Source organism: Anser cygnoides, chromosome 2, assembly GCF_040182565.1.
Source record: "Anser cygnoides isolate HZ-2024a breed goose chromosome 2, Taihu_goose_T2T_genome, whole genome shotgun sequence".
Lineage (NCBI taxonomy): Eukaryota > Metazoa > Chordata > Aves > Anseriformes > Anatidae > Anser > Anser cygnoides.
The window spans coordinates 122,086,536-122,111,563 of NC_089874.1; the positions used below are offsets into that span (position 1 = coordinate 122,086,536).

At 40.4% G+C, this 25,028-nt stretch overlaps 2 protein-coding genes across 3 annotated transcripts in view; both read right to left on the reverse strand.

Moving 5' to 3' along the window:
- TCEA1 (transcription elongation factor A1) overlaps positions 1 to 4,305 on the reverse strand; it is a 37,045-nt gene extending 32,740 nt beyond the window's left edge. For both annotated transcript variants that reach the window (XM_066992996.1, XM_066992995.1), the window contains exon 1: positions 4,100 to 4,305. In XM_066992996.1, coding sequence (XP_066849097.1) covers positions 4,100 to 4,168 — 69 coding nt within the window. In that variant the 5' untranslated portion in view covers positions 4,169 to 4,305. The remainder of the gene's footprint in view (positions 1 to 4,099) is intronic.
- Positions 4,306 to 9,237: 4,932 nt separating this feature from the next.
- LYPLA1 (lysophospholipase 1) lies at positions 9,238 to 23,041 on the reverse strand. Its single transcript, XM_066992998.1, has 9 exons — positions 22,901 to 23,041; positions 22,598 to 22,629; positions 19,467 to 19,532; positions 18,026 to 18,073; positions 16,874 to 16,944; positions 16,214 to 16,287; positions 15,368 to 15,469; positions 14,555 to 14,731; positions 9,238 to 13,076 (listed from the first exon to the last, which is right to left on the reverse strand). Exons 1-9 carry the CDS (start codon positions 22,967 to 22,969, stop codon positions 13,023 to 13,025), a joined length of 693 nt encoding a protein of 230 aa, XP_066849099.1. The 5' UTR covers positions 22,970 to 23,041; the 3' UTR covers positions 9,238 to 13,022.
- Between the last annotated feature and the right edge of the window lie 1,987 nt (positions 23,042 to 25,028).

Below are 25,028 nucleotides of genomic sequence, written 5' to 3' on the forward strand. Positions count from 1 at the left end.
CCATCTAAAAGTAAAAATTTCAGTACTTCCCACCTTATACAAACTCACTTCACTCATAAAATCAAAGCTTTACTGTTTTGCCGTCCCAAGAAAAAAGTCTTATTTAACTTTTATTCGTGCTGTACAAAGCTCCTCCAGTTTTAACTATGGAATTTTAGTAGCAGTGGTGCAAGACCAGCAAATCTCATGCTGTTTTTTTTTTCATGAAAATCTCATGCCGAACTGAGTTAGTATACTAATCCGTATCTTTCTCTAAACAGTCATAAGCATGTTTGGTTTTGTTTTTTTCTGTGCAAATATAGACTGAATTAAAACAAGTCAATTAGCTTTACTCCTACCAAAATTAAAAAAAAAAAATCTTAGCCAAACAAAACAAGTAACAAAAAGAATAAAAAGTCCTTTTCGAAAATATAATCAGGTAACACTTACCTGCAAACCAACTAACTTATTAGCAAACTGTACACGGTTTGTGATTTCAAAATAAACTCAGGACACTGTAGTCTGGTACTGCAGTCAGCATAACAATGATACTGTAATACAAAGTAGGGATTATAGCTCTCTTTTTAACTCATCTTGCAGGCAAAAATTTCGAATGGAATGTATTTCTAATTGTTTTTCCAGCTGTAGGTGTCAAAACAACTCTATTGTTCCCAGCCTAAATATTTTCCAAAACTAACAGCTCGATATATAGGTTAACAGGCCATGCAATAAATCACAAAATGATGCACTGTCTGTCCAGTGCCTACATTTCATGCTGTTGTCTGTACTAAATTCTCAACATCTCTAACGCACTGGTGCTTTCTAAGCCTTAACTCTTCTCTAGTCAATTGCATTAGGTGTACTAAGAACTAGATGCATTAAATTTAAATCAAGTCCAAACTGTAAAAGCAACTATGCAAGTTTTCACAACCACTTTTCTTATCATAAAGTCGAACGTCCTCTTCAACCCAAATCAAAGCGGAAGCTGTAGTTCCAATTTTTCTAGTGTAAGACTGTCCTGTTTTAAAAACTATTACAGACATTATTACAAATCTTTTTTTGCAAGACATTTCTATAATTTTACAGAAAGTGAAAGGCAATGCCCCAGCCCCATTCCTGTTGGCTTCCAGTTTACCTGACCTTTAAGCTACAGACTTAATAGATCACTCCTCTCAGCTTTCCTCAGTTGACCAGATCACAGCAACAGAATGATGTTCTCTACGCATATTTTAAAGCTATGCTTCAGGCTATAGGAAATGGAGTACGTTTCTGAAGACAACAGACCTATACAGTTACAGATCTGTTCTACTTATGGGAGCAAACATTTAATAATTTGGACAATTTTCTTCCCTAAACTTACTCAACTGTTGCTGTTTTTTTTAATCCATGGGTGCAACCTTATCTTTCATAACCATTCATTAAAGTAACTCAGTGAGAGAAGAGCGTGCTTACATACAACAAAAGCTATAGGAAGGCCCAACACACATTTTAACCAAACCACATTAATTCTGAAGGAATGGTGACATCTATTTCCAATATGCAATCAATACTTGAAGTAACAGCAGAAATATGCATCTCATAGTGTGTTAAATACAACGTTGCTTGATTATTTCGTCCTTCAAGAACCGTATTTATCGCTTCAGTAAATAGTTGTGAAATCTGCACAGCTGCAATTAAAGCTTTAGTCAAGGCAAGTCACCAGGAACCTGACTCAGGAAGGGTGTCTGCACTGGCTGCCTTTTCATCTCATCAAAAGAAATGCCAAACAGGGCTCTGTCACAAACCGCAGGGACACCTCTTGTATGCGAGACTGAGTGTCTCTTGCCATCTGACTCCTGACAACTTCAGAGGGAAAAGGTATCAAAGCTTTTCTTATTGATGGGTTTCATCAAATCATTCGCAAAGACATACACCAAATACTGAGAAACATAAAAAAGTATTTTAGATTTTAAAACAGGTGCTTGGCAGCATAAGGAAACTGTCTAAAAATTTCCTGTTCACGTTGAGTAAAAATGGGGAAAGGAACACATGAAATTGTCAGGAACATGACTGTCTAGTCTGTGCTTATGTAAGAGCACATTTCTCAACCCAGCTTCATCTTTGTGAGACAACCAAGTACCTCTGTATAGAAATTATCTCAGTCACTTTGCTAAAGTTAGCATTTTAACTGCAGAGAAGGATTAAGTGCAATTAGAAGAGAAACACCTTATAACTGACAAAGACCAGCATGAAAAACACAGAGAAAGCTGCCGAGTTAAATACCGATGCACTCCTTCTCCTGACATACATCTCAGGGTTGCCACCACAGCACACACGCTTTGGATAAACTGCCAGACCTCAACTATCTGCCACAGGGGCAGGCCCTCGGCACTGCAAGGTTTCCGAGGCGGCATCAAACCCCGCAGGGAGCCGCTGGCGTGCAGCAGCGAGCTCTGTTCAAAGTCCAAACCACAGCTGGGGCTGTTGCTGGCGGTGCTCGGGCACAGAGCTGATACTGCCCCGGCGCTGGGCTTCGCCGCATCCGACCCAGGCTGACCCCAGGGAGACGCTGCGCCGCTCCTGCAGCTGTGAGCTGCCTGCACTGGGTTACCTGCACTACAGCACCTGCCTGCGCGTCCCCAGCTGCTGCTAAGGATTACAGCCCAGCCCCTAAGCCACCCAGAAACGCCTGGCGGTCATTTAGCACCTACGGTATCGCCGCACTGATGCTCCCCAGCACCAGCAGTTGTTCCCGCATTATCGGGGAGTTGCCATCTTCTTTCTGTTGCCAGAAGTCTTCCGAACAACACGGAATTGACTGTACTTGACTGTCCGTATGTTTTTATCACAAAACCACAGAATGGTTTGGGTTGGAAGGGACCTTAAAGATCCCCTAGTTCCCACCCCACTGCCATGGGCAGGGACACCTCCCACCAGACCAGGTTGCCCAAAGCCGCATCCAGCCTGGCCTTGAGCACCTCCAGGGATGGGGCATCCACAGCTGCTCTGGGCAACCTGTGCCAGGGCCTCAGCACCCTCTGAGTGAAGAGTTTCCTCCTAACATCTAATCTAAATCTCTCCTCTTTCAGTTTAAAGCCATTCCCCCTTGTCCTATCACTGCACCCCCTGACAAAGAGTCCCTCCCCAGCTTTCCTGTAGGCTCCCTGTAGACACTTGAGGTACGAGATACATCACAAAATAGAACCACTACTCCAACTTCAGAGTTGGGAAAGTGAGACAATGAATCCTTTTGTGCTTGCAAGTAAGAGGAAAGAAAGAAAAGGAAGAACTGTGAATTACTACATCCCAGAAAAGCCTGTAGACTAGTTTCATAAGAGCATGAATCAGGACGTGAACACCTTCAGCATGAGAAGGACGAGGACTACAACTCCCAACACCCTGGATCCACTAGCTGCAAGCCACTGTCCTTTCTGTCAGCTGTTATTGAAAGCGTTCGGTGCCACTGTTTGCTGTAAGGAAATTTGATCCAGTCAGTGGGAAACAAACAAATTTCACTGGTATAATACAAGTGGTATTTCTATAGATAGGTAAGCATTACTAAAAGCGTTAGTGGTAATTTACGTCATGTTTAAGAGAAAAAAAGTCATTGACGTGGCTACTATATAGTACTATGAACACTTTCACACAGATAAGCTTTGAATAAGAATCATTGACTCATTAGGGTTGGAAAAGACCTCCAAGACCACCTGGTCCAGCCATCCCCCTACCACCGATGTCACCCACTGTCCCCAAGCACCACGTCCAACCTTTCCTTGAACACCCCCAGGGACGGTGACGCCACCACCTCCCTGGGCAACCCGTCCCAGTGCCTGACTGCTCTTTCTGAGAAGAAACAGGCACTGAGTATTTAAGGCACCCATAAAAACTTTACGCATTAAGGTAGTATTGTGTAAGGAGATCAACGATATGAAGAACTACAGGAGGAGAGCCCCGCGGCCGCCCGGTACGGAGGCGGCAGACACGCCGTTTACACGCGTGCCGTTCCGTGCAGCTATCACCGGGCGCTCGCCCCCCGGCACGAAGGGGACAAGGCGAGGCCGGGGCCGGGGCCGGGGCCGGGGCCGGGGCCGCCGCCGCGCCGCGCCCCGCCCGCCCCAAGCCCGCCGCCGCCCCGTCTCACCGCGTTCTTCTTCTGCACCATCTTGTCCATCTTCTTGGCGATGCGGATGATCTCGTCCTCCGTGGTCATGGCGCCCCCCGGGCGGGACGCCCGCTGCCCACGGGACGCGGCCGGGGCCGGGCACGGGCACGGGGTCGGTGTCGGGGACGGTCCCGGAGCCGGAGCCGGAGCCAGGCCGCGGCGCTGCGTCCCGGCCCGCCCCAGCAGCACCAGCGGCGGGCGCGGCGCCGCCAGGCAGCGCTCGCCGAGCGCCGGCCGCAGGAGCCAGGCAGCGCTGCGGAGCGCCGAGAGAGCCCCTGGGCGTGTGTGGAGAAGGGGGGGGGGCACCCAGACAGAAGGCAAAGCGCAATGAAATGGGCTCCCGGGCTGTGCCGGACCCCCCCCCCGAGAAGCACCGCTCAGGGGTAGTTTTCCCTAAACCTTCGGCTCAGCGCCTGTGGAGGAGCTGGCGCACAACGCGCTGCACAACGTGCCCTAAGCGAGTCAGCCATTTTAGGGCTGCACGGCCTGCCTCCGCCCTCAGGTCCGCGCTGACAGCGTTCAACCTGCCTAGCTTCGAAAAGATGGGAAAGCCCTCCTTCCCTGTCACCGAAAACACCTTCTACAAAGTCCGTCTCTTCTTGTTTTTGTGTGACACGGAGGATTTCAAATTGCGTTTTTCTCTTCTCAGATCCAGGATCGGGAATTCATACAACTGAGATGGAGACAAGGAAAAAACTTTTGCATTAGCCAAATAACACCCTATACTGTCTCAATTCCTTCTAAGTCTTTAAACTAGTCTAAACTTCGTATATGGCCATTATATACATATGCAATTATAAAGTTTAACATAAATCTGTAATATGTACCATAAATTTCTGTTTGTGAATGTCTCATTACCATTCATTTTTTGTTGTAGTTGGGAGAATAAAAAAGACAAACAGCATCATTTACCTACTTTCTCTATAAAATCAAAGTGTTTACCTCAAGAAAGCAATCAGCATTTCCACACGTTATGTAAAGATTACACGCCGATTATCCCCTGCTAAGATTCAGGAGGGTGCTTATGTGTGCTTCTGGAACCTATTATTAGTAAACTGTCAAATGCTGTGGGTGCATTTGTGGGTGAGGGCTGGAAAACACCGGCATTTTGGAGCAGAGGTAAGATAGGCATTTTCCTTGAGCTGCCACTCAAGAAAGCAGTTAGAGCAGACTACTGACACTGCAATTACACGTCATGTACTTTGCAGCAAGACTGCCTGAAGTTCTGAAGCCACATAAAGGCAGGCGGTTTTAGAGCACTTCTGCACGGTGCTCAGTGCACACAGAGGTTGCAGAATCTGCTAGTTGAACGGTCTAGACATACACAGACATTTGAAGCAATAAAAATAATTTGGGAGCTAGCTAGGATCTTCCCAGAGGGTAGATCAAGGCCATGAATTGGACAAGCATACAGAAACGTTGTAGCTTTTTCCTTTATTATATGCCCAAGGAAAAAACAAAGGTGCCATTCCTTTAAAAGATTACCTTTCCTTTCATGGACAGATTTTGGAGAAAAATAGCAATGCTCTCAACATTTAATGGCTTGTGACAGCTCAGGTTTAGTTCATTTTGTCTAGATGCACTGACCCAGTACTCGTAATAACTAACTCAGATTAAATTAAATGCTAACTTCAAATGAAATTTATTATTGTTTTTCTCACTACCGTATCAACGATAAAAGCGGTACACGACGTGTTAGCAGCTGAGAACTATCGCTACACTGTATGGTAAACAAGCTTGTTTGTGTTCTACAGTTGGTACAAATTAGGTCAGGGATAACACTTATCAGAAAACCAAAAATCTCAAATCTGTCAGTATGCTTAGTTCAAACATATTTAAGTTCTGAAATGAAGTCTTCCCGTACTAATCTATTTAAAAAAAATACCAATCAATACCTTATTCTTTGGAAATGGAAGTAAAGTTCTAAAATGCATATTAGATCTTACTAACATTCAAAACGTATCAGGTAAGGAAATCATAAATGTAAATCAAATGTGATGTAGCACTTACAAGGGGCTGCAGCAGGACTGTAAGGAGAAAGCAAATCATACATTTAACATCTAAAGTAATGAAAGGAGCACCAGAGAAATATTTCAGTAGGGAAATCAAAGACTAACCAAATGGTAATGCATATCCTTTTCTGCAACCATCTGCATTAAAAAAAAAAAATGCAGCTCACATAATTATCATTCTGATTCTGTAGCACATTGTACAAATAAACTGAACCACTACTAACAATATTCTGTATATTAGCTGCTCTGTCATCCTTACTGACAGCGATTCTTTATTGAAAAGAAAAACACAGCACTCTCCATGGTTGTTCTTTTAGATGACCCTTTAACAAGAAGCTTTGTGCAGCATCAATTTCTTCTATAATGTAACGTTTTAACTCCAAAGAACAGGAGAGGGGAAAAAAAGATCAAAAGTTAAAACTATGCAACCCTTCTGTTCAGAGCTTCTTTCTCCTAAATAACCCATTAGAAAGAAGAAATAGCATACCATTTGTTGCACTGCATTTACCTGTTATAGCATGTTTTGACAATTCTTATGTGACATTCTCTCAAAAGTACCATACATATGCTGCTGCAAAGAGCCAGTCCCTAATTCAGTAGTGCTCCTCATTTGCTGGACTGCAGGACCTTCCACAATACCAAGACTTAAGAGACAGAAAAGGTTCTCCAAAGAGGGTGCACCTACGAAATGTTGCATGCTTCTGCTACCTAGTCTCTTTTGTTATGAGACAGAATAGCAAGAAATTAAGGGGGAGGCTCACACAGTAGCACAAAAAAAAATTTGTAGCAAAAGATCTCTAAACTCCTGTTGATGTACTTAAAGCCTTCCATTTTTAGGACTAATATTTCATATGAGAAAAGCTCCTCTAATTTTTGTTAACACATCTACGCAGAATGTAAAATTCACAGCGTTCCAAAAAGTTTTATGTAACCACAGAACATATTCATTGTACCCCTCCTCTTTATTCAAACACTTTATGAACAATGACTTCAGTCTATCAAAACAGAATTGCAATCAGTCTGCATCAGCCAACTGACTCTGTTCTTCACAGGGAAAAAAAAAACCAAAAAAAGATTAGTACAAGATTCAATTCATGACAGGAGCTGTAGCAAGTGGGAGTTCTGATTTTTCATAACCGTGAGATTTTCCTCCAAACTTTCTGAAACAGCCACATGCATCTTGAGTAGTTAATTCTATTGTTCTTCAACAAGTAGGTTTTTTTATTTCCTTGGACTAGCCAAAGATTATAATGGCATGACCTGAAGATAGACCAAGTGCCATTTTCAAATTGTGTTTGCAGTAGGTTAAGTACATTTCAAAATGCTATTTTCACATTTTTCCACTTGGAATAAGTATATGAAAATTGAAAATATTTAAGAAAATGTGTTTTATTATTATTTTATTTTTTAAGGTCACATTATTAGACTCACTCAGAAAAGTGCTTTTCTCTGTTCTGGGACAACCTCCACTTATTATTTGTATAGAGACTCAAAATACTCAAGTCTTTTCAAGACTCTCCCTCTCCCCCAACCATTTAAAGTACTATGACATAGATAGCAAATTATTCTAAGTATAAACTAATTTAAGAGTTTGCTCATATTCACTACCAGGGAACATCCAAATTCTGACTTTGAGATTCCATCTGTTAACGTAGACAAGCAGCCTTTTAAAAACTCTGATGTGTCCCCAAGGGAAAACTACCTTGTCTACACAGAGAAACTAAACCTCTCACGTTGATGCCTAAAGTAAAGCTGACTACACCTCTGCAAACTGGCTAGGAGTTTTAAGTTTTACAGGTTTTGCAGAGAAAAAAATGAGGCTGTTCTTTTCCAGGAACTGGAACTAAGAGAAAATCATTATCTACTGATTTACTTTGTGGATGCCGATTAAATTATATAAGTACTTCGTTTAAATCAGCTTTAATAAGTTATATCAAAGGCATGTTTCACTCAGGGAGAATTAATAAAACCTGCTATCCCAAAGGCAACTGGTGGTAATGAGAGAGTGGCAAGCAAAAAAAAAAAAAAATTAGTCTTCAAAGAATCCCATTTACAGGTTAACAAGTTGACATGCTGAGAATTTTGTTACTTTCTTCATTTACCACACCAATGGTCTTATACCACATTGGATAAAGTTTAATACAATATTACCGTAATTTTTTACTATGATAATTCTAGGCAACTTTTCTCCTCACAACTGTATTGCTACTGAAAAGTGTGCCATGGCTGAAAGCAAATGGACACTGAAAACCAGTCAGTTTTTCATAAACTGACAAATTACTGTATATTATTGCATTTTTATTGTCACCAGCTATATTTATACCTGTAAGTTGCCACTGTATATTCACATATACCACTGCATCTAATACACATTTTCATCCATTAATTAGCTTCATCAATGTATTCCACGCTAACATGTAGATGTCACTCTATGCAGACAAGCAGACTTTTAGTTTTCTTTAAACTGCTTGAGGGAGGTCTGCTTTTACCACATGAAGACCCCATTCCTTTTCATGTTTTCAGCTAAACACTTTACAGTATTTCTTCCCAGATAATCTCTGTTTTCTCTTGGGAGTGCCTCACACTGCATATACCACTTGATCTGCCTCAAATATCAGTTAGCCTAAGGAGCATGTAACCCCTGACTAGAAAACTGCTTCTTTAACAAGTATATCGAGTGGTATGTATGCTAAACCTAACATAACTTTGAAGGGTTCCCTGACACTGCAGAATCCCCATCGAAAGGTTTAACAGTACACAGAGAGAAGACTTTGGCTCCTCAGTGTCCTAAAATAAGGGTACTGGAAAATATTTTAATTTCCTCTACCTTTCAAAATTACTGCAAATTCCAAGAAAGCAAGCTAAATGAAAATTAACCTAGAATATGAAAAAAAAAATAAAATCAATTCATGCTTAGCATTCTTCTCAACAAGGTAGCAAATCATAATGCGTTGTGTTTTTTTTCAGTAACTACGAATCATCCTTTTGTATTACAGAATCATGCATCCATTACTATGCAATACATTTGCAAGAGGTCTCCAAGTGCCCGTTTCACAGCACATGAAAGCTCAACTTCTTTCAGATATGTATGGAAAAACTCGTTAGTACTTTCCCAAACACTGATTGATATTTATTTCACAATGATAAAAACTGAAAGATTTTACAACTTCCCTACTACAGAAGTAATTTTCAAAGTTGTGTCCTTACCATAAATAAACTAAGTAAATTACATCTTAAATGTTTATATTAAATATAAATGGCTTATACTTCATAACACAAAGAGCAAGTGTTCAGTATTTCTTTATAAAATTTAAGATATGCAGGCCTTGTACATATGGCTTCATTAACATATACAGTTTGTTATTAGTCATATCCATTAACATAAACAGTGCCCCTACTTCAAAGATTCATCCTAATAATTTTAATGAAGTTCAGTATACCCCATTAGAGAGAACATGTTTTAATTAACAATTCTAATACCAGCGACAGTGTACAGTACTTTTTACCAACCTACTGTGTTGTAATCGTACACAATAGGAAGAAGAGACCAAATCATACAGCCTCCACCACAGTACAGATTTACTTCAAGAATGGCCGGAAGATTTGGCTCAGAATACATGATTCAATGTGTTTACTTAAAAATGGGGAACATCTTCTAACAAGAAGTCAGAATTCTGACGTCACAAAACTGCAGTCAAATTTAAGTTCAAATGTGAAATTCAAATGTATTAGAGAGTTCGATACCCACTGAAACAAACTGATCTGCAAGCAGGACATTTTCACATCAATGCTTAAACAGGCATTTTTAAGGCATCATCCCATTTCGATGAAGTTTAACAACGCAAAAAAATAAAATTAATTCTTGGAGATTTTCAATCGCAGTTTCCGAGAACAGGATCTTCATATTTAGAGCACTGACAGCCCAGCTTCTCCATTTTAATAGACTGTTGTGAAAATAAACACACTGGGACAAGCTACCATTCAGCCTAAAAACACGTGCCAGCAATGACATCATGCACCAATCCCAGCATCAAATCACGTCAGGTAGTGAGTAAGTTCAGCTAAGAGATCAAACACAGCTTTCAAAGGAGCTGGGAAGTTAAAAAAGACAGGAGCTCAGTATACACACACTGCTATGGGAAGAAATGGGGCAGGCTTCAAACACATCCATGAAGTTTCCTCTGGTTTCTGGGCTCTTTAGAAAACCCCATCTACAAGTAACATCTCCCCTGCATAAAAAGCACAAGGAAGGACTCTTCTCAGAATAGAAATTCATAATTAAGTCATGACATTTGCTTACATTTACTTTGGTAACACAGCTCTTTGTGGATAAAGTAAGCAGCAAAACATCAGTATGAGAAAAAAATTGTTATGCTAGCTGAGTATTTAAACAAAGTTATCATATAAAGCGTTTCTAAAAGAACATTTCAAAGCATCATGGAGACAATAGCTGAAGCTGTTTTAAGTTTAAAATGCAGAAGTGCTAGAAACTGACCACAAGCTGTGAAGACTGTGCATCAAATTGAGAAAAGGGTTAAGCTAACACAGAATAAAGCTAAGTCCAATCTCGTTCTAACATCTTAGAAATACTTTTTAAACTAATCGCAACAGAAGAGAAAAAATGTGAAATGAGCAGACTAAATTAGAAGACAAACAAGAGCAGCTGGACATTGTTATCAAACAATTTCCAAACAGGACAAGAAAATAATAAAAAGATCAGAAGGTTATGCAGAAGTCTGGAAACAAGACAGTATTTGGAGAATAACAACAGGGGAATAGGGATCAATCTGAAAACTAAGGGAAATAACATACAGCTTGACTACAAAGCTTGCAATTCAGCAGGACTGCAAAATTAGCTAATGCAATTTGGGAATGACTCCAAGCCAGGAAATACAGTTTTCTCAACACAACTTTGGCACAACTACAGTAAGAATATTATGGTTTCTTCTGTGAAAGAAATTAACTGAAAGACAAATTGGCAAATATATAGAACAGTGACTGAGACTGAAAAAAATAATTAAACTTCAAAGTTAATAGACACCTCATCCACGCTGATAGAATTTGTAGAAGTTTCTCAATACCGTTCAGAAAAAAAAATCCTTTTCAATTGAGATATTTAATAATCCAGAGAAACAGGATTAGAAAAGAAAAATAGCTTCCTAAAAATGAAGTGCAATACGTATGAAGAAAAGTAATGAAAGCTGAGAACTCAGACCAGGTGAACAAGCCAGATTTCTGGCAGCAGCTATGTCAGAGGGATACACATACATAATTCCTGATTTATACATTTGTACTGGCAGGTTCCTGTGATGTAAATCCAAATATACTGTAAGAGGACCACCTGATTAAGCTGGGTGAGTAGAAAGTACCTTATCTACAGGTATGTATCACAATGCTGACAACACAGATGCATCCAAAACAGGAATATTCTTTGCTTGCAAACATATTTCAGTATAGAACATTGTTAAGCAGCTTATTATGTAGTAAAAAGCATAGCGTATTTTTTAAATATCCCTAGCATGGTGATGGCCTCTAAATGCTACAGAAAAACAGCTATTTCCAGAAAGTGAATTACAGCTCTTAACTACTAAAAGCATGCATTGATTTCTGTAATCCAGTGTGTTCTAAAATTTTATGCTTCGGAAAGAAGAGACATTCTGTATCTTGAAGATTTTTTTCCCTGTAGTAGGTCTCCATATTCTTAGGCTACATGGATCTAGGGAAATATACAACCATATATTTGAAAATAAAATTCTGTTTTCTTTTTCAGAAAAATCTCAAGTTTCAAACTGAAATAAAAGAAAGTATCAGACAATAACAATTTAAAGTTATCTCAATTCCACTTGTGGTTCCACAAAAGAGAATCTAAACTAGTCAATGTCTATGTTACAAATGAGACTTCAACAATACACAAAAGTAAAAACTACATGGCTGCACTGTTTTCAGCCTGTTACTGCAAAGCAGACAGAAAAATCAAAACTGTATGCTGGAATCGCTCATGTAAAATACATCATGAACATTTCTACATAAATGAAAGCTACAATGATTAAAGCATAAGATGAATGTTCAATATGAAAACATGAATTTTTAAATGAAACTCATATTAACCTTATGCACTTCTTCAGAATTCTGTTCCAAGTCAGTATTTGACATAATTTTATAGTAATCTAAAACAACTGGCAACAAGACAGCAATGAATGATGGTGTAACAAGTACTGAGTCCCTTTATAATGATATAATTATCAGCATCTGCTTGTATGAAAACAGTTAAAAATTGTGGTGTTTCAAATACAGGATATACCTCTACTGACTAACAGTCTTTCTAGGAGGACAACCCTTCTATCTGGAGTAAGAATTAATGTTTAACATTTAAAGCTTTGTCCTCAGTAACATTTATTCTACCACCATATACCCACTGTTACATACTTTTATACAACACTTGTTGGGTACTTTATGCATCCATTATATAAACAAAATGTTTTAATTTATTTTCAAAGAGTATTAAGAACAAACATGTCTCAAACATACTAAACTGGTCACATTTATGTTGTCCCCTTAAATTTAGTCTTTAATTACTTGTACAAACGGTTCAAAATTTTGCAATCAAAAGTCAGACATGTCTTAAAATAGTATGCTCAGTTTACATTCTATCATTGTTACCTAGCTGCCTCATTCTTACAATTTCATCAGTGGATGATCAATACTAAAAAGATTATCATTTCTTGCATTTCTCGCGTATTATTTAATCCTTGTCCTAGGTATAAATTTGCAACACAGTAGTAACACTGTAGGTACAGAAGTAATGCTTCCTGTCAGGCATGTGAAAAGATTAACGCTCTACCACAGTTGATGCTGGTGTTTTTTATGTAGAAGGCTTCTCACGTATCATTTCAGTCTACGGGAGGTAGATGTTTGTCTATGAACTGTTTTACATCCATCATCTCCTGTTCAAAGAGAAAGGTATGTATTAGTTGAAGTTCACTACTAATATGTATTCAGCCACACTAAATAAGGTTTCAAAAATTCAGTTGTGAGCAGCTGGGCTAGAAATATTGAATATTCAATTAGTTACTTGATCTGTTTTTACCACTTTGCACACTGCAAATCAAAGCAGGTAACTTCAATGCACTAGATATATCTTTGCTCAGAAGAGGTTAAAGCCAAAGAAAAAGAACAAAGGCCACCTTTTTTCTCTGTGAGGTTGAACAGGCAAGCTACGTATTAATCAAGTAATGTGAACAGCACCAGGCTGAGGATGGACTGGATTTGAATGTAGCTACGGCTGCAGGTTCATGCATACTTTAAATCTTTGCAAGTTAACAGTGGTGCGAAAACCCAGCAGCATCTCTTCCTAGCCAAACAATTTTACCTTCATGATATTTCCTTCCTTAAGGAAGGAAAAGCAACACTGTGAAATAGACTGGGAAACCAATCCACATAAGAAATAATTTAATTTTTGTTTTACTTTTTTTTAAACCAGAGAAGCTCCTTCATAGGAATACACAGTAGGAGTATATGACAGTAGCACTTTATGCAAGTTTAGAAAATGCATTAAGTTATGACCCCCCAAAAAATTAAAAAAAAAAAAAAACATCACAAAGTACTAATTGTCAAAAGAAAGAACACATACATTTGCATGACAACCCAATGCTATTACTGTCTAAATGTAATTAAACTGCATAAATGTTCCAAAGAGATGCAGCAATCCAAATTTACAAAGTTACTGAAACATGGAAGACCTGTTCGTTGCTGCCTATTCAGTTTTTTGCTCCTACCATTGTGCGGGTTCAAATGCTTCAACTCACTAAGGCAGCAAAACTTCAGCCAGCAGCTTTTACCATTTTAGCAAATTCAGATGGTTCAAAGAAGTTTCTGATCAGCTCCAGAGCCGGTGCAGGAAGAGAGGGCCACAAGGTCATGAGCGGAGGGAACTAGTCCTCCCCTTTCTGGCAGCAGCAAGCCATTACATCAGCTCAACTGCTCTCTGAGCCAGAACCATAAACACAGATTTTGAGGCTGCCTCTTTCTAAATTGCAACACCCCCCTCCACGTTCCTCTGATGTCTCCAAAACCATCCACAGAACGTGCACTTCTCCCCAGAATGCCAAGTTGTATTGATGCTGTGAGAATTCAATCTGCATTCCAAAGTGGTGATTATTTTAATAAGTGAGCAATAAAAATTAAGAAAAAAAAGTATTTTATAGACCAACTAGCCTAGACCCAAAAATAAAGTCTTCTGATGAAATCCCCACTAGTCATATAAACTTTTCCCTTGGATGTTTTTTTCAGCCAGGCATTAACTTACTCAGTAAAATAAGTCAATAGCACCATGCACTTTTAATTAAAAAATAAAACAAACAAAAAATTGTTTGGAGGGAAAAATAAACCACACAACTACAACATTGTACATTAAGAAAATTACCTCATTACATGAGCTATGCATCATGCCAGAGTAAGTCCTGAAGGTTACATTGGCTGGATTTATCATACTCTTTAGCTTCTCAACAGTAAGAGAACCGAACATTAAAGGAACAAGTGGGTCACAGTCCCCATGGCACTGAAGAACGGGAATCTCCTTGTTGACACCACTGATAGCGCCCTGTCCGGGGTGAGATTTAAAGGGGGGAAGAGAAGAAGCAGACAGTAAATGAAGTAAAACTAACATATTTGAGATAAAATTACCTCAGGGCACTACTCCCTGTGGCGTGACAAAGTAAGCTGAATTCTCAAGGAAGAACATAATGAATAGCGCGCAAGTTCCCCATGAAATACATTCTATGCCTGACCACCCATTAAATTTAACAACAAAAAAAAACCAACAAGAAAAACACACCTGCATGTAAGATTTTGGCACTCATTTCAGAAAAGTTCTTCAAAAAAAAATGTGATTTCTGGACTAGTAAAACAAACCGATACTTTGTTTAAATACCTAGTCTTTAATAAGACTTGCAGATGGAACTAGTGGCAAATAGAAAATTCATCTTCAAGGAAAATCTTGCCATATTCTGTAAGTTTCCTCTGAATGTCATTTTAAGCAGAGGTAGTTACTGAGTTCTTCCTCATTTTCCCAACTTGCCAAACTCTAAAACTGCAGTGCCCTATTTTAAAAACTTCTGAGCTATCTCACTGCAGCCAATACTCGGTAACAATGGCCACTAATTCCTGCACAAGATACAACCTTCAGATATACTAATTTCACAAAGTGCAGAACACCTTAAGAAAGAAACATAAATACCTGAACAAAGGAAGTTCGCAGAGGAAGCCAACAGCTGAGGGCTACGACACCTGCTAATTTTTGTTGTGTTGTAAGAGCTGTATACAATGATAAAGCACCTCCCTAAGACAAAAGTGTTAGTATTAGTATGCTGAAGGTAATGTTCCTTTTAATGTTTGTTTCAAGATTGTCAGTTTCTCCTTTAAAGAACTCTTTCTATTCCAATTTATTCTTCCTTAGAACCAATACTAAAACCAATACCAAGTATTCTTATACATCATTTATTGTATTTTCCCCCACCTCCAAGTCCATGTTATCAATTCACAAGTAAAACAGCAAATTTACCGTAACTAACAGCTGAAAGTTAGACTTGAAAGCTAGACATGAAATAAATTACTACCACTCATGACAATATCATCATTACTTTAATATTTTAATTCACTTTCACACAGACTGTTGGCATATAGACCCAACTGGTCTATAGGGCATTGGCCTATTATGATATTTTACAAGCCACAATGGTCGAAATATATTTCCCAAACGAATCCAGACCATGAAATATCTACCAAATTAAATTAAAAATACTAGCAAGATGTTCAAGAAAAAAGATTTTCAGGCAACACTACAGAAGACTTCAAATAGACTATCCACTTTAGTAGCTTTTTTCCACATGTTCATTTTTCAGTGAACAGTAGTGATTTGCTTAACGCGAATGACTTCATTTTTTCAGGCAAAGAGAAACTGACTCCTTAAAATTTCAGCAACACCTAACATCAGCTTTTCTTAGTTCAAGTCTGGATTTCCCACATTAGGATAGCTAGGTTATTTCCCTTGAAAAAGACACAGTTCTTTCCAACCATACCTCACCTGAGAAAAGCCTCCCAGAATAATTCGATTAGAAGGAATCCCATTCTTTACTTCTTGATCTATCAGTGCTTTAACTGCAACATAAATAAAGGCCAGTAGTTAAAATGCATTCCACTCTGTAGAAAGTCTATGAGAGAGACCATCTCCCTGATGCCAACAGAAAGCTAACAAAAGGAAAATTTCATCTGCTTTGCATTAAAAAGTATCAAAAAATCTAGGACATGATAACAAATTCCAGTGCCACTATACAATTTCCAAAGAGGAAAGTGCGCAAGGAAGTCTTGCAAAAGTTTCCCTGCTAGGGAGATAGTATCCTCTTTTAACTACCCAGCAGCACAAGTGGAAGACTGTTCTAACTTGCTATGCTATCCAGAGGCTCTTAAAAATAACAAAAAAACCAGCACACTAGCTCCCACGTACATTTTATCATTGAGAATATGAAGTGTATGAAGTGTTTATACTGATGAACTACCTACTCGCTCATGAAGTTTTTAAAAAAAAAATGCAGTTAGCTAAACTCAAATCAGCAGTAATGCAACACATCGTATTACCTTCCCCAATGATTCTGACTTTGTCAATCAGCAGACTGTTCCAGACTAATGATCAGTTTCAGAATACAAAGAAGTACTTTTAAGACCTAAAAAGCATTCCTAAACATACCATTCTCTGCTGCCTGCTTGATCCCAGCTTCATCTTCTTGTGAATCTGGAGAAAGTCCAATGATATCAAACCTTACAAAAATATTAACAAGAGCATTACTCATTAGAGCATCCATTCCACTTCCTTAAAACACAAATAGTAAAACTGAGATATTTTCCAAACTAAAATGCTTGTTAGTTGACTTATTTCCTAAGAATCGTCCATAGTTCGCAAGAAATCATGGACAATCTGTGGATGTAGATAAAATGCTAGATCTAGTCAAAGTTGTTCAGAGTTTTGCTACCTTCTGTAATTTACTGCAGGTTCAGCAGCTCAATTTTGCTTTTGCTCCAAAAATATCAGCAGTCATTTCAATTTCATAGAATCACTGAATCACCACAGAATGGCTTAGGTTGGAAGGGGCCTCAAAGACCATCCATTTCCAACCCCTCTGCCATGGACAGGGATGCCACCCACCAGACCAGGTTGCTCAGGGCCTCATCCAACCTGGCCTTGAACACCTTCCAGAGATGGGGCATCCACAACCTCTCTGGGCAACCTGTTCCAGTGCCTCACCACCCTCTGAGTAAAAAATTTCCTCCAATCACCTCCCTTGACCTGCTGGCCACTCCTCTCTTGATGAAGATTTAACAGTTTTGTGTACAATTTAACAGTTTTATGTACAAAATTAAAATACTGATTGGAGAAATACACAAAAACCAAACACGAGTTACTTGAGAAAAAAATCAAACAAGGACTGGTTTAAGACCATTGAAATCTATCAAAGTTTTTCCGCTTTCTATTCAGAATGGATGTTCTAAATTTTCTAGATGTTTTACTGACACACCAAATATTGCTCACTTAGTAGCAATAGTATTTTCATTCCGAATCTCCACTTACTGTTGACTAAATATAATACAGACTATAAATTATATTTGTAAGATAGAATGTTTTTTGGTTGTTTCCTTAAGACATGCAAGTTAGTCCTGAGGAGTAACCACTACCACACAGGGAATTAAGTGTACTCATGAGAGCCTTTTTATAAAAGGGAACTGAACCAAAAAAAATTTGACACATCCAATTAAAACTAGCCATTTAGGTTGTTCAGGATTTTTAATAAAGAACAATGAGTTTAAACCTCAAGAATTGTCTGCAGTTTAACAAAGCACTTACCACGATGGCATAGCCATGTTCATGTTTAAAGAAACTGGCATAACTGGCCTGAAAGTAAGAATGGACAAAAGTGACATAAGGCATACACTGCAATTTGATAATACAGATGCAGTTACGTCATTAAATTACATATCTCTAATTCTGTCTTACTTTTAAACCATAATTAACATTAGCTACCCTGTAGCATCTCTTCAAGAAATCTCCCTTGAAATTAGTCACTCCAAGCGTTTATTATTCAGGGCTGATTTATCACCCTCAATGGAAAGGAGGCAAAACGCTGATGGGCTGCTTTATATATGTATACGTACACATGTAAAATCCACATATATATATGCCTCGTAATTATTTCTAAATATTTCTTGCAGTTCCACATTCTCAGTGGATGAAGGTAGCACAGCACAAGCAGCAAACCTACAGAACCAGCGAAATGCAGCACAACAGGCCGAGTCTGGCCATATTTGCTTCTCTCAACAGGAGAACCTACTTAACAACGCCTGCCTCCACTGCGAGGCTCCTTCCCACCCTTGTGCTGCTGCATAGCATCATCTCAGACAACTTCATGCCAGGGATCAATACTGGCTGCAGTTTTAATCTACTGAAACGGAGGAAAGTAAATTCTGCGGGGAAGACTAAAAGATGACAAAGGGCAAGTGAAGAGAACAGCAGAGACTGCTGAGCCCTTTTGGAACAGCTCAGTAAAGCGTCGTCATGCGGTAAAATATATAAATAATTCACAGCCCAGTAATCAACTGATACACACCAAAATATCATTTACCTATCCTCCCTATCACGCCTGCTCCCTATCTCCTAAGACTGTTAAGGCAGAAGACAACCTGAAATTTGTGTTAAAATAAGTTCAGTAAATAGACAGATAGATCTTAATGCTTTATTTACTGACTCCTGACCCAGCTCAGAAGTATTTCACTTCTCAATTGCATTATCTGCTGAAAATACGAATAAGAATATCCTGTTAATCTTTGAAATATGCTGTACATCACATGCAAATTGCACCTTCTGTACACACACTTGAGTTTAAGATTTGCATTTGCATAATGCGAAGTATTTCTAAAGGTCATTAAAATACAGAAAATTACTCCTTGTTCAGAATGGCTTTTAACAAATGACCGTGGAGGAGGGGTCATTTCACTCAACCCAGCGAAAGCATAAAGTCAAAAACAATCCTACTTTATACATAAAACTGCCCAAATATTTTTTCAGTCTGAATTAGTAACAAAAGGAAAATATGAATAAAAATGCAATTTTGTCCTGAAGTAAATAACCCAGCAGCTCCTAAAAATAACAGCATCAGAATTATTTTAAATGTTTTTAGTTAAAAAAGAAAAGTGGAGACATACAAATCCCATTTGACTTCATCACCTGTGCAAGCATCTTACAATGTAACTCTACAGAAAAGGTAAAACAATAAAAGTTACAAACTTACGCATGTGGGCAAATGTATTTTACATGGGGGCTTTTGATACCTGCAAGTGCTTCTGACCACCCATGCCTGTTAACAACAACAAAAAGAAGTATGTTAAACGTCATTTATGTTTTAGCTTAGCTCCTCTATGTTGCTGCAACAGCACAGAGCAAGTATGAGATATGCTGAATTAGGTCAGTATTTCTAGAAAAAAAGTACACGTAGTACAACATGCTATGGATATATTACTGAATTTAAAAGGTTTATTCTGCCTCTGAGTATTTGTTGCATATATACAACCACAGACACTAATTTGAGTACCAGAGCTGTGACACTGCTGCAGAAATGCCACTCTGGCACTATGCAGAGCCTGCTCCTCACCTGGCAGGGTTTAACAGCTTCGGCACTGCAACATACAAGCACAGGTATGTGCTGCTTCTGGACTCAGTGCTAGCCCGCAGGCTGCTGTGCTGCTGCTGTAGAGCTACGGAAGCTTTTTTCACAGGCAGCTTTGCCATTTCTGAATCACATCTCGGTGTGGGAGAGTAGCAAATTGACACCTAACCTAGCTCCTTATGGAGTCACCTAACCGAATCAAACATATTAACTTTGGCTTAGCTGGAACACTCTCAGATTCAGGCAGTCCTGAACAACACTCCACATCCCAGGTAGGATTTTCAAATCTCAAGCATGTGCTGCATGAGTGCACAGAGCCTGGGATTTGCACAGGACATGAGCCATCAAGCTTCTACAAACCAGGAAACTGGAACTTGTAATTTAAATAAAGAGCTCTGCAAGACCCATGCCAGTGCTCATCTAGACTTGAACTATACTGGACCCAAACCTGAATCCACGCAGCCTTCCCAAACATTTAGCAGTACCCGAATTTCCTTATTTCCTGATTTTTCTCATTTTCCAGTATTCCCAACTCATGCAGTAAACTAGGTAACAGAAAGTTGATTCTACGCAGCACACATCTGTAACAAATTCATCAGTGACATAGCTGCACTAACCTGTCCAACAGCAGACAAGCCATAACATCATCTTCGTTTTAATTTTAGTATCATCCTAAGAAGTCAATGTATGCGACATGAAGGTAAAGAGGTTTCAAACACACAGAGAGCGTGGGCATTTGAAGCTCTGGCTGTGCATGTCAACCTTCTTCCTACCAATACTTTTACATATACTAGTAACCAATAGTGGGTGATCTTACTCGCATAGTATGTTCAATAAAGTACAAAATACCAAGTAAGAATCTAAAGGAGATATATGAATGAGAAGAACTAGTTAGATAAGAATTTGGGAACTTTTTTCCTTTAGCCAAGTATGAAGATTAATGTGACAAATTTGAAAAACTGCACTGTATATACATTTACACTCTCTAGAACAAACCTCTATGTTGCACATTTTCTTCAGATTATAATGAGTATGTACAAATCCTTGTGCCACTTACATAGAAATGAAAGAACAACCTCTAACATGTCAGACAGAGTAAGAAAATGAAAGTTGGTAAATTGAATTCAGCAATTTAAAAATTCACATGAAAAAATACAGGTCAGTTTAAACTGTGATAATTTTGAAAATCTTTAATCTGTCTCTTCAAACAATTCTTTTTTTATGTTCTACGGCTTTTTTGGGGAAAAAAATGGCAGCATGTTCAAGGCAGCTTTAGCTAATCTAATCTGCAGCGGACTAGAGGAATAACACAGCAAGTCACCCTATTTCCACAGAGGTGTTACAACTTCAGGAGTACATTCTGGTACACTCAGAGCATTTGCAAGCTTAAGACTGTGTGGCAGCTTTGTAACTAAAACAGAAACGTCACATTTGTATGAGGAAAAACTATGTTAAGGAGCAAATTTTTCATTTTTCTCCCCTTGCCAGAAACATCAACCCCATTCGCAAGGGCTCTAATCCGGAAGACCCAGAAGATTCTGCAACCACTTGCTGAACATTTGGTGCCAAGATGCAGGAAGTAACTGCGGCCTCAGCTGCGTCCTACCAGCAGAGAGGAAGAGGGATAATTCAAACACGGTGACGAATTACCAGTCAGCACAATAAATGAGAGCAAACATCTCCACTTGTAAAATATTGCCAAATGCATGGACTTAACTCTTTTCGAGTTACTGAGTGTCCAAGTTACATAAGTTTCAGTTATGACAGCTGACTGGACTTTTTTTTCTTTTAAAAAAGCTTATTTCTTAAATTTAAACACTGTCAATTTCAACCTAGAGGTGACACTGAAGTTCTGTGTAACAAAAATGGAGTTCTTCAAAAAAATACTATGTAGTTTTGTCCATAAAGGAGCACAATAGACACAGCATTCACAGTAATTATTTCCAGTACCTAGGTGCTTATTCCTTTAAAATCTTCTAGAAAAACAAAAAAGAGTTTCAACAGCACGTTAAAAAGTTTCAATAGCATGTTAATTCAATGGCTTTAATACTAGAGAAGAATGAATGCATGCTTGTATCCTGCCACACACAAGCTTCAAACAGGAACATTATACCACTCCTAGACTCCTCCCAAGGATTCCCTGCTCTTCTTATTTCCATTCCAACATGGAATTTCCAGGGGCAAAGAAAACAAGGTATTTTATTTCACAGTCTGGTTGTTGCTCAGGGTGGGGGTTTTTATTGGTGGTGGTGGTTTTTGTTTTTTTCTTCCAAGAGTGTTAAAACCATATATCAGACAGAGAAATCTGTAGGCAGTAGGTGACTGTCTAGGAGTTTGCTTTGAGGCATTAAAATTCAGGATTTCTTGATTCTAGTGTCACATACTGAAGAAGAACCCGTGAACTAACTGCACCTACTACCAAACCAGAAATAAAAAATCTTCTAAATTTAGACAAACACAGGAATGACCAGGAACTACTCTCCGGAAAGAGAAACGTCAGAAAGGCACGGGGCTTCTTTTTCCACCAAATTTGAATCCAAAAGTGTCCCATTCAGACCAAACTACGTGTTTGAAAGAGACGGAAGAGAAAGCTTTTGAGGTTCATTCTGGATATTTACAATAAATGGTTGCCAGCGTTGTTGCAGCATACGTGAAATTACGGGTAAAACAACCAAAAAAAAAGAAGTTTAAATCCCTTCAAGTCGCACCCAAACGCAACCCCTACCGCGCCCGCGCTACCAGACCGGCATACACACCCGGTATCCCCCAATCCGTGAAGAAAAATCACCTAGAAAAGAGAACCAGAGCGGCGTTAGAGCCCTAATGACGAGTGTCCCCGCCCCCCCAGCCCCATCCGCCATGAGGGAGCCGCCGGGGCCCGGCCCTGCCCGGTGCTCCCCGGGCCGCACGGTCAACCCGGCCGCCCGACCCCGCCGACCTTCCCCGGGGCCGAGAACAAAGCGGGGAAGGACGGAGAGGGAGAGGGAGAGGGAGAGGGAGCCGGAGCCGCCCGCCCGCCTGCCAGCCCAGCCCGCCCCGCTGCCCCCGCCCGCACTCACGGCGGCCGTCGCCTTCCTGGCGGCCGGGACGATGGCGGGCAGCGGCGCCGACATGTTGTTGCCGCACATGCACGGCGCTGCCGGGCGGCCAGCGGGGCGCCGGCCAGCAGCGGCGAGGCGGGGCGCGGGGCGGGCACGGTCCGCCCCCCCCCTACCCCCCCACCCGGCCGCGGGGACGGCGGGAGAGGAGGGGGGGGGGGGACGCTGAGGCGCGGCCGTTGGGCGGCGCGCAGGGGAAGGGGCGACCGCCCTCTCCTGAGCCCCTCTCAGCCCCCCTCAGCCTCAATTTACGGTTCGATTCTTATAAAAATCGCTTTTCTGACGTTCTATAGAGGTCAGGGATAAAGGGAAGTCCCGATATTCATCAGTCAGACAGCATAAAATAGTTATGGGAAAGAGTGAAAACACAAATACGACAAAGAGCATCGTTAGACAGAACTCATTTGTCCCTGTCAGATCGGATGCCTTCATCGCCAAATTAAATCTGGGTTATGGCTAAAGAGTGAATGGTTCTTATTCATCCTGACATGCATCGGGCTGTTCAGGCACTGCCTGCTGAACTGCTGCATCGTCCCAGTCCACTCTGAACACTTGGACCAACTCCGGATAAGTACGGCGAACACATTTTTGTCAGAACGAAACACTCGGTTCTTTGTCCTCTGCTCCATACATCTTTGTCAGATGCTTCCTCCAAGAAAGTCAATCCGCTCATTGTGTTTTGCTGGCTGGTATCTGGCTAACACAGACGCTATTTTGGCAACTCAAACAGCAGCTGAACGCGTGCTGTATTATGTGAAAGCACATCCTTCCCACTGGCACACTCCATACCAGGCAGGGATGGTTTTCTGCAGAGCAAATTTTGCTCGACAACGTTAATATTTTTGTCAGCATGGCTGCATAAAATATATGAGAGAAGTCTTTGCACCAACGGTGTAACTTTAAACACGACCTCTTTTTACATGACTATTACATTGCTTTGATATATAGTACTGATGCCAAGAGGCCCTGTTATTGCCAAAATTGAATTATTTTAACATGAGGCTTTTTAGTGTTTTATCTCTGCACTTTATTGTGTGTGTTCTTGCCTCATGCCTTGTGAGCAGTACTGTTTAATATCTTTATCAGTGACATAGTGGGATCAAGTGCACCCTCAGCAAGTTTGCAGATGATACCAAGCTGAGTGGTGCAGCCAGTACAATAGAATGAAAGGAAAACATCCAAAGGGACCTGGACAAGCTAGAAAAGCAGGACCATGTGTAATGAGATTTAACAAGTCATAGCACAGCGTGCTGCACCTGGGTTGAGACGAGCAGAGACTGGGAGAAGAACTCACTGAGAGCAGCCCTGCAGAGAAGGACTTGGGGGTTCTGGTGGATGGAAAGCTCAACATGAGCCAGCAGTGCGTGCTTGCAGCCCAGAAGGCCAACTGCATCCTGGGCTGCATCAACAGAGGAGAGGCCAGCAGGGTGAGGGAGGTGATTGTGCCCCTCTGCTCTGCCCTTGTGAGGCCCCACTTGGAGTGCTGCATCCAGGCCTGGGGCCCCCAGCACAAGCAGGATGTGGGGCTGTTAGAGCAGGTCCGGAGGAGGACCACAAAGATGCTCAGAGGGCTGGAGCACCTCTCCTATGGAGAAAGGCTGAGAGAGCTGGGGATGTTCAGCCTGGAGAAGAGAAGGCTCCAGGGTGACCTCATTGCGGCCTTTCAGTGCTTGAAGGGGACTTATGAAAAAGATGGAGAGTGACTTTTTGCTCATCATGTCAGATAATGATAGGATAAGGGGGAATGGTTTTACACTAAAAGAGGGGAGATTTAGATTAGAGCTTAGGAGGAATTTTTTCACTCAGAGGGTGGTGAGGCACTGGCACAGGTTGTCCAGAGAGGTTGTGGATGCCCCATCCCTGGAGGTGTTGACCTGATCTAGTGGGTGGCATCCCTGCCCATGGCAGGGGGGTGGCACTAGGTGAGCTTTAAGGTCCCTTCCAACCTGAGCTGTTCTATGATTCTACGGTTCTATGATGTACCCAATCCAAATGTGTTACAAAAATGTAGTTCTTGCATAAAAGATTCCTAAAAGATTAGGAGCTTCATGCAATGTCAGGTGCTTATCAAGCATGATAAACCTGACGC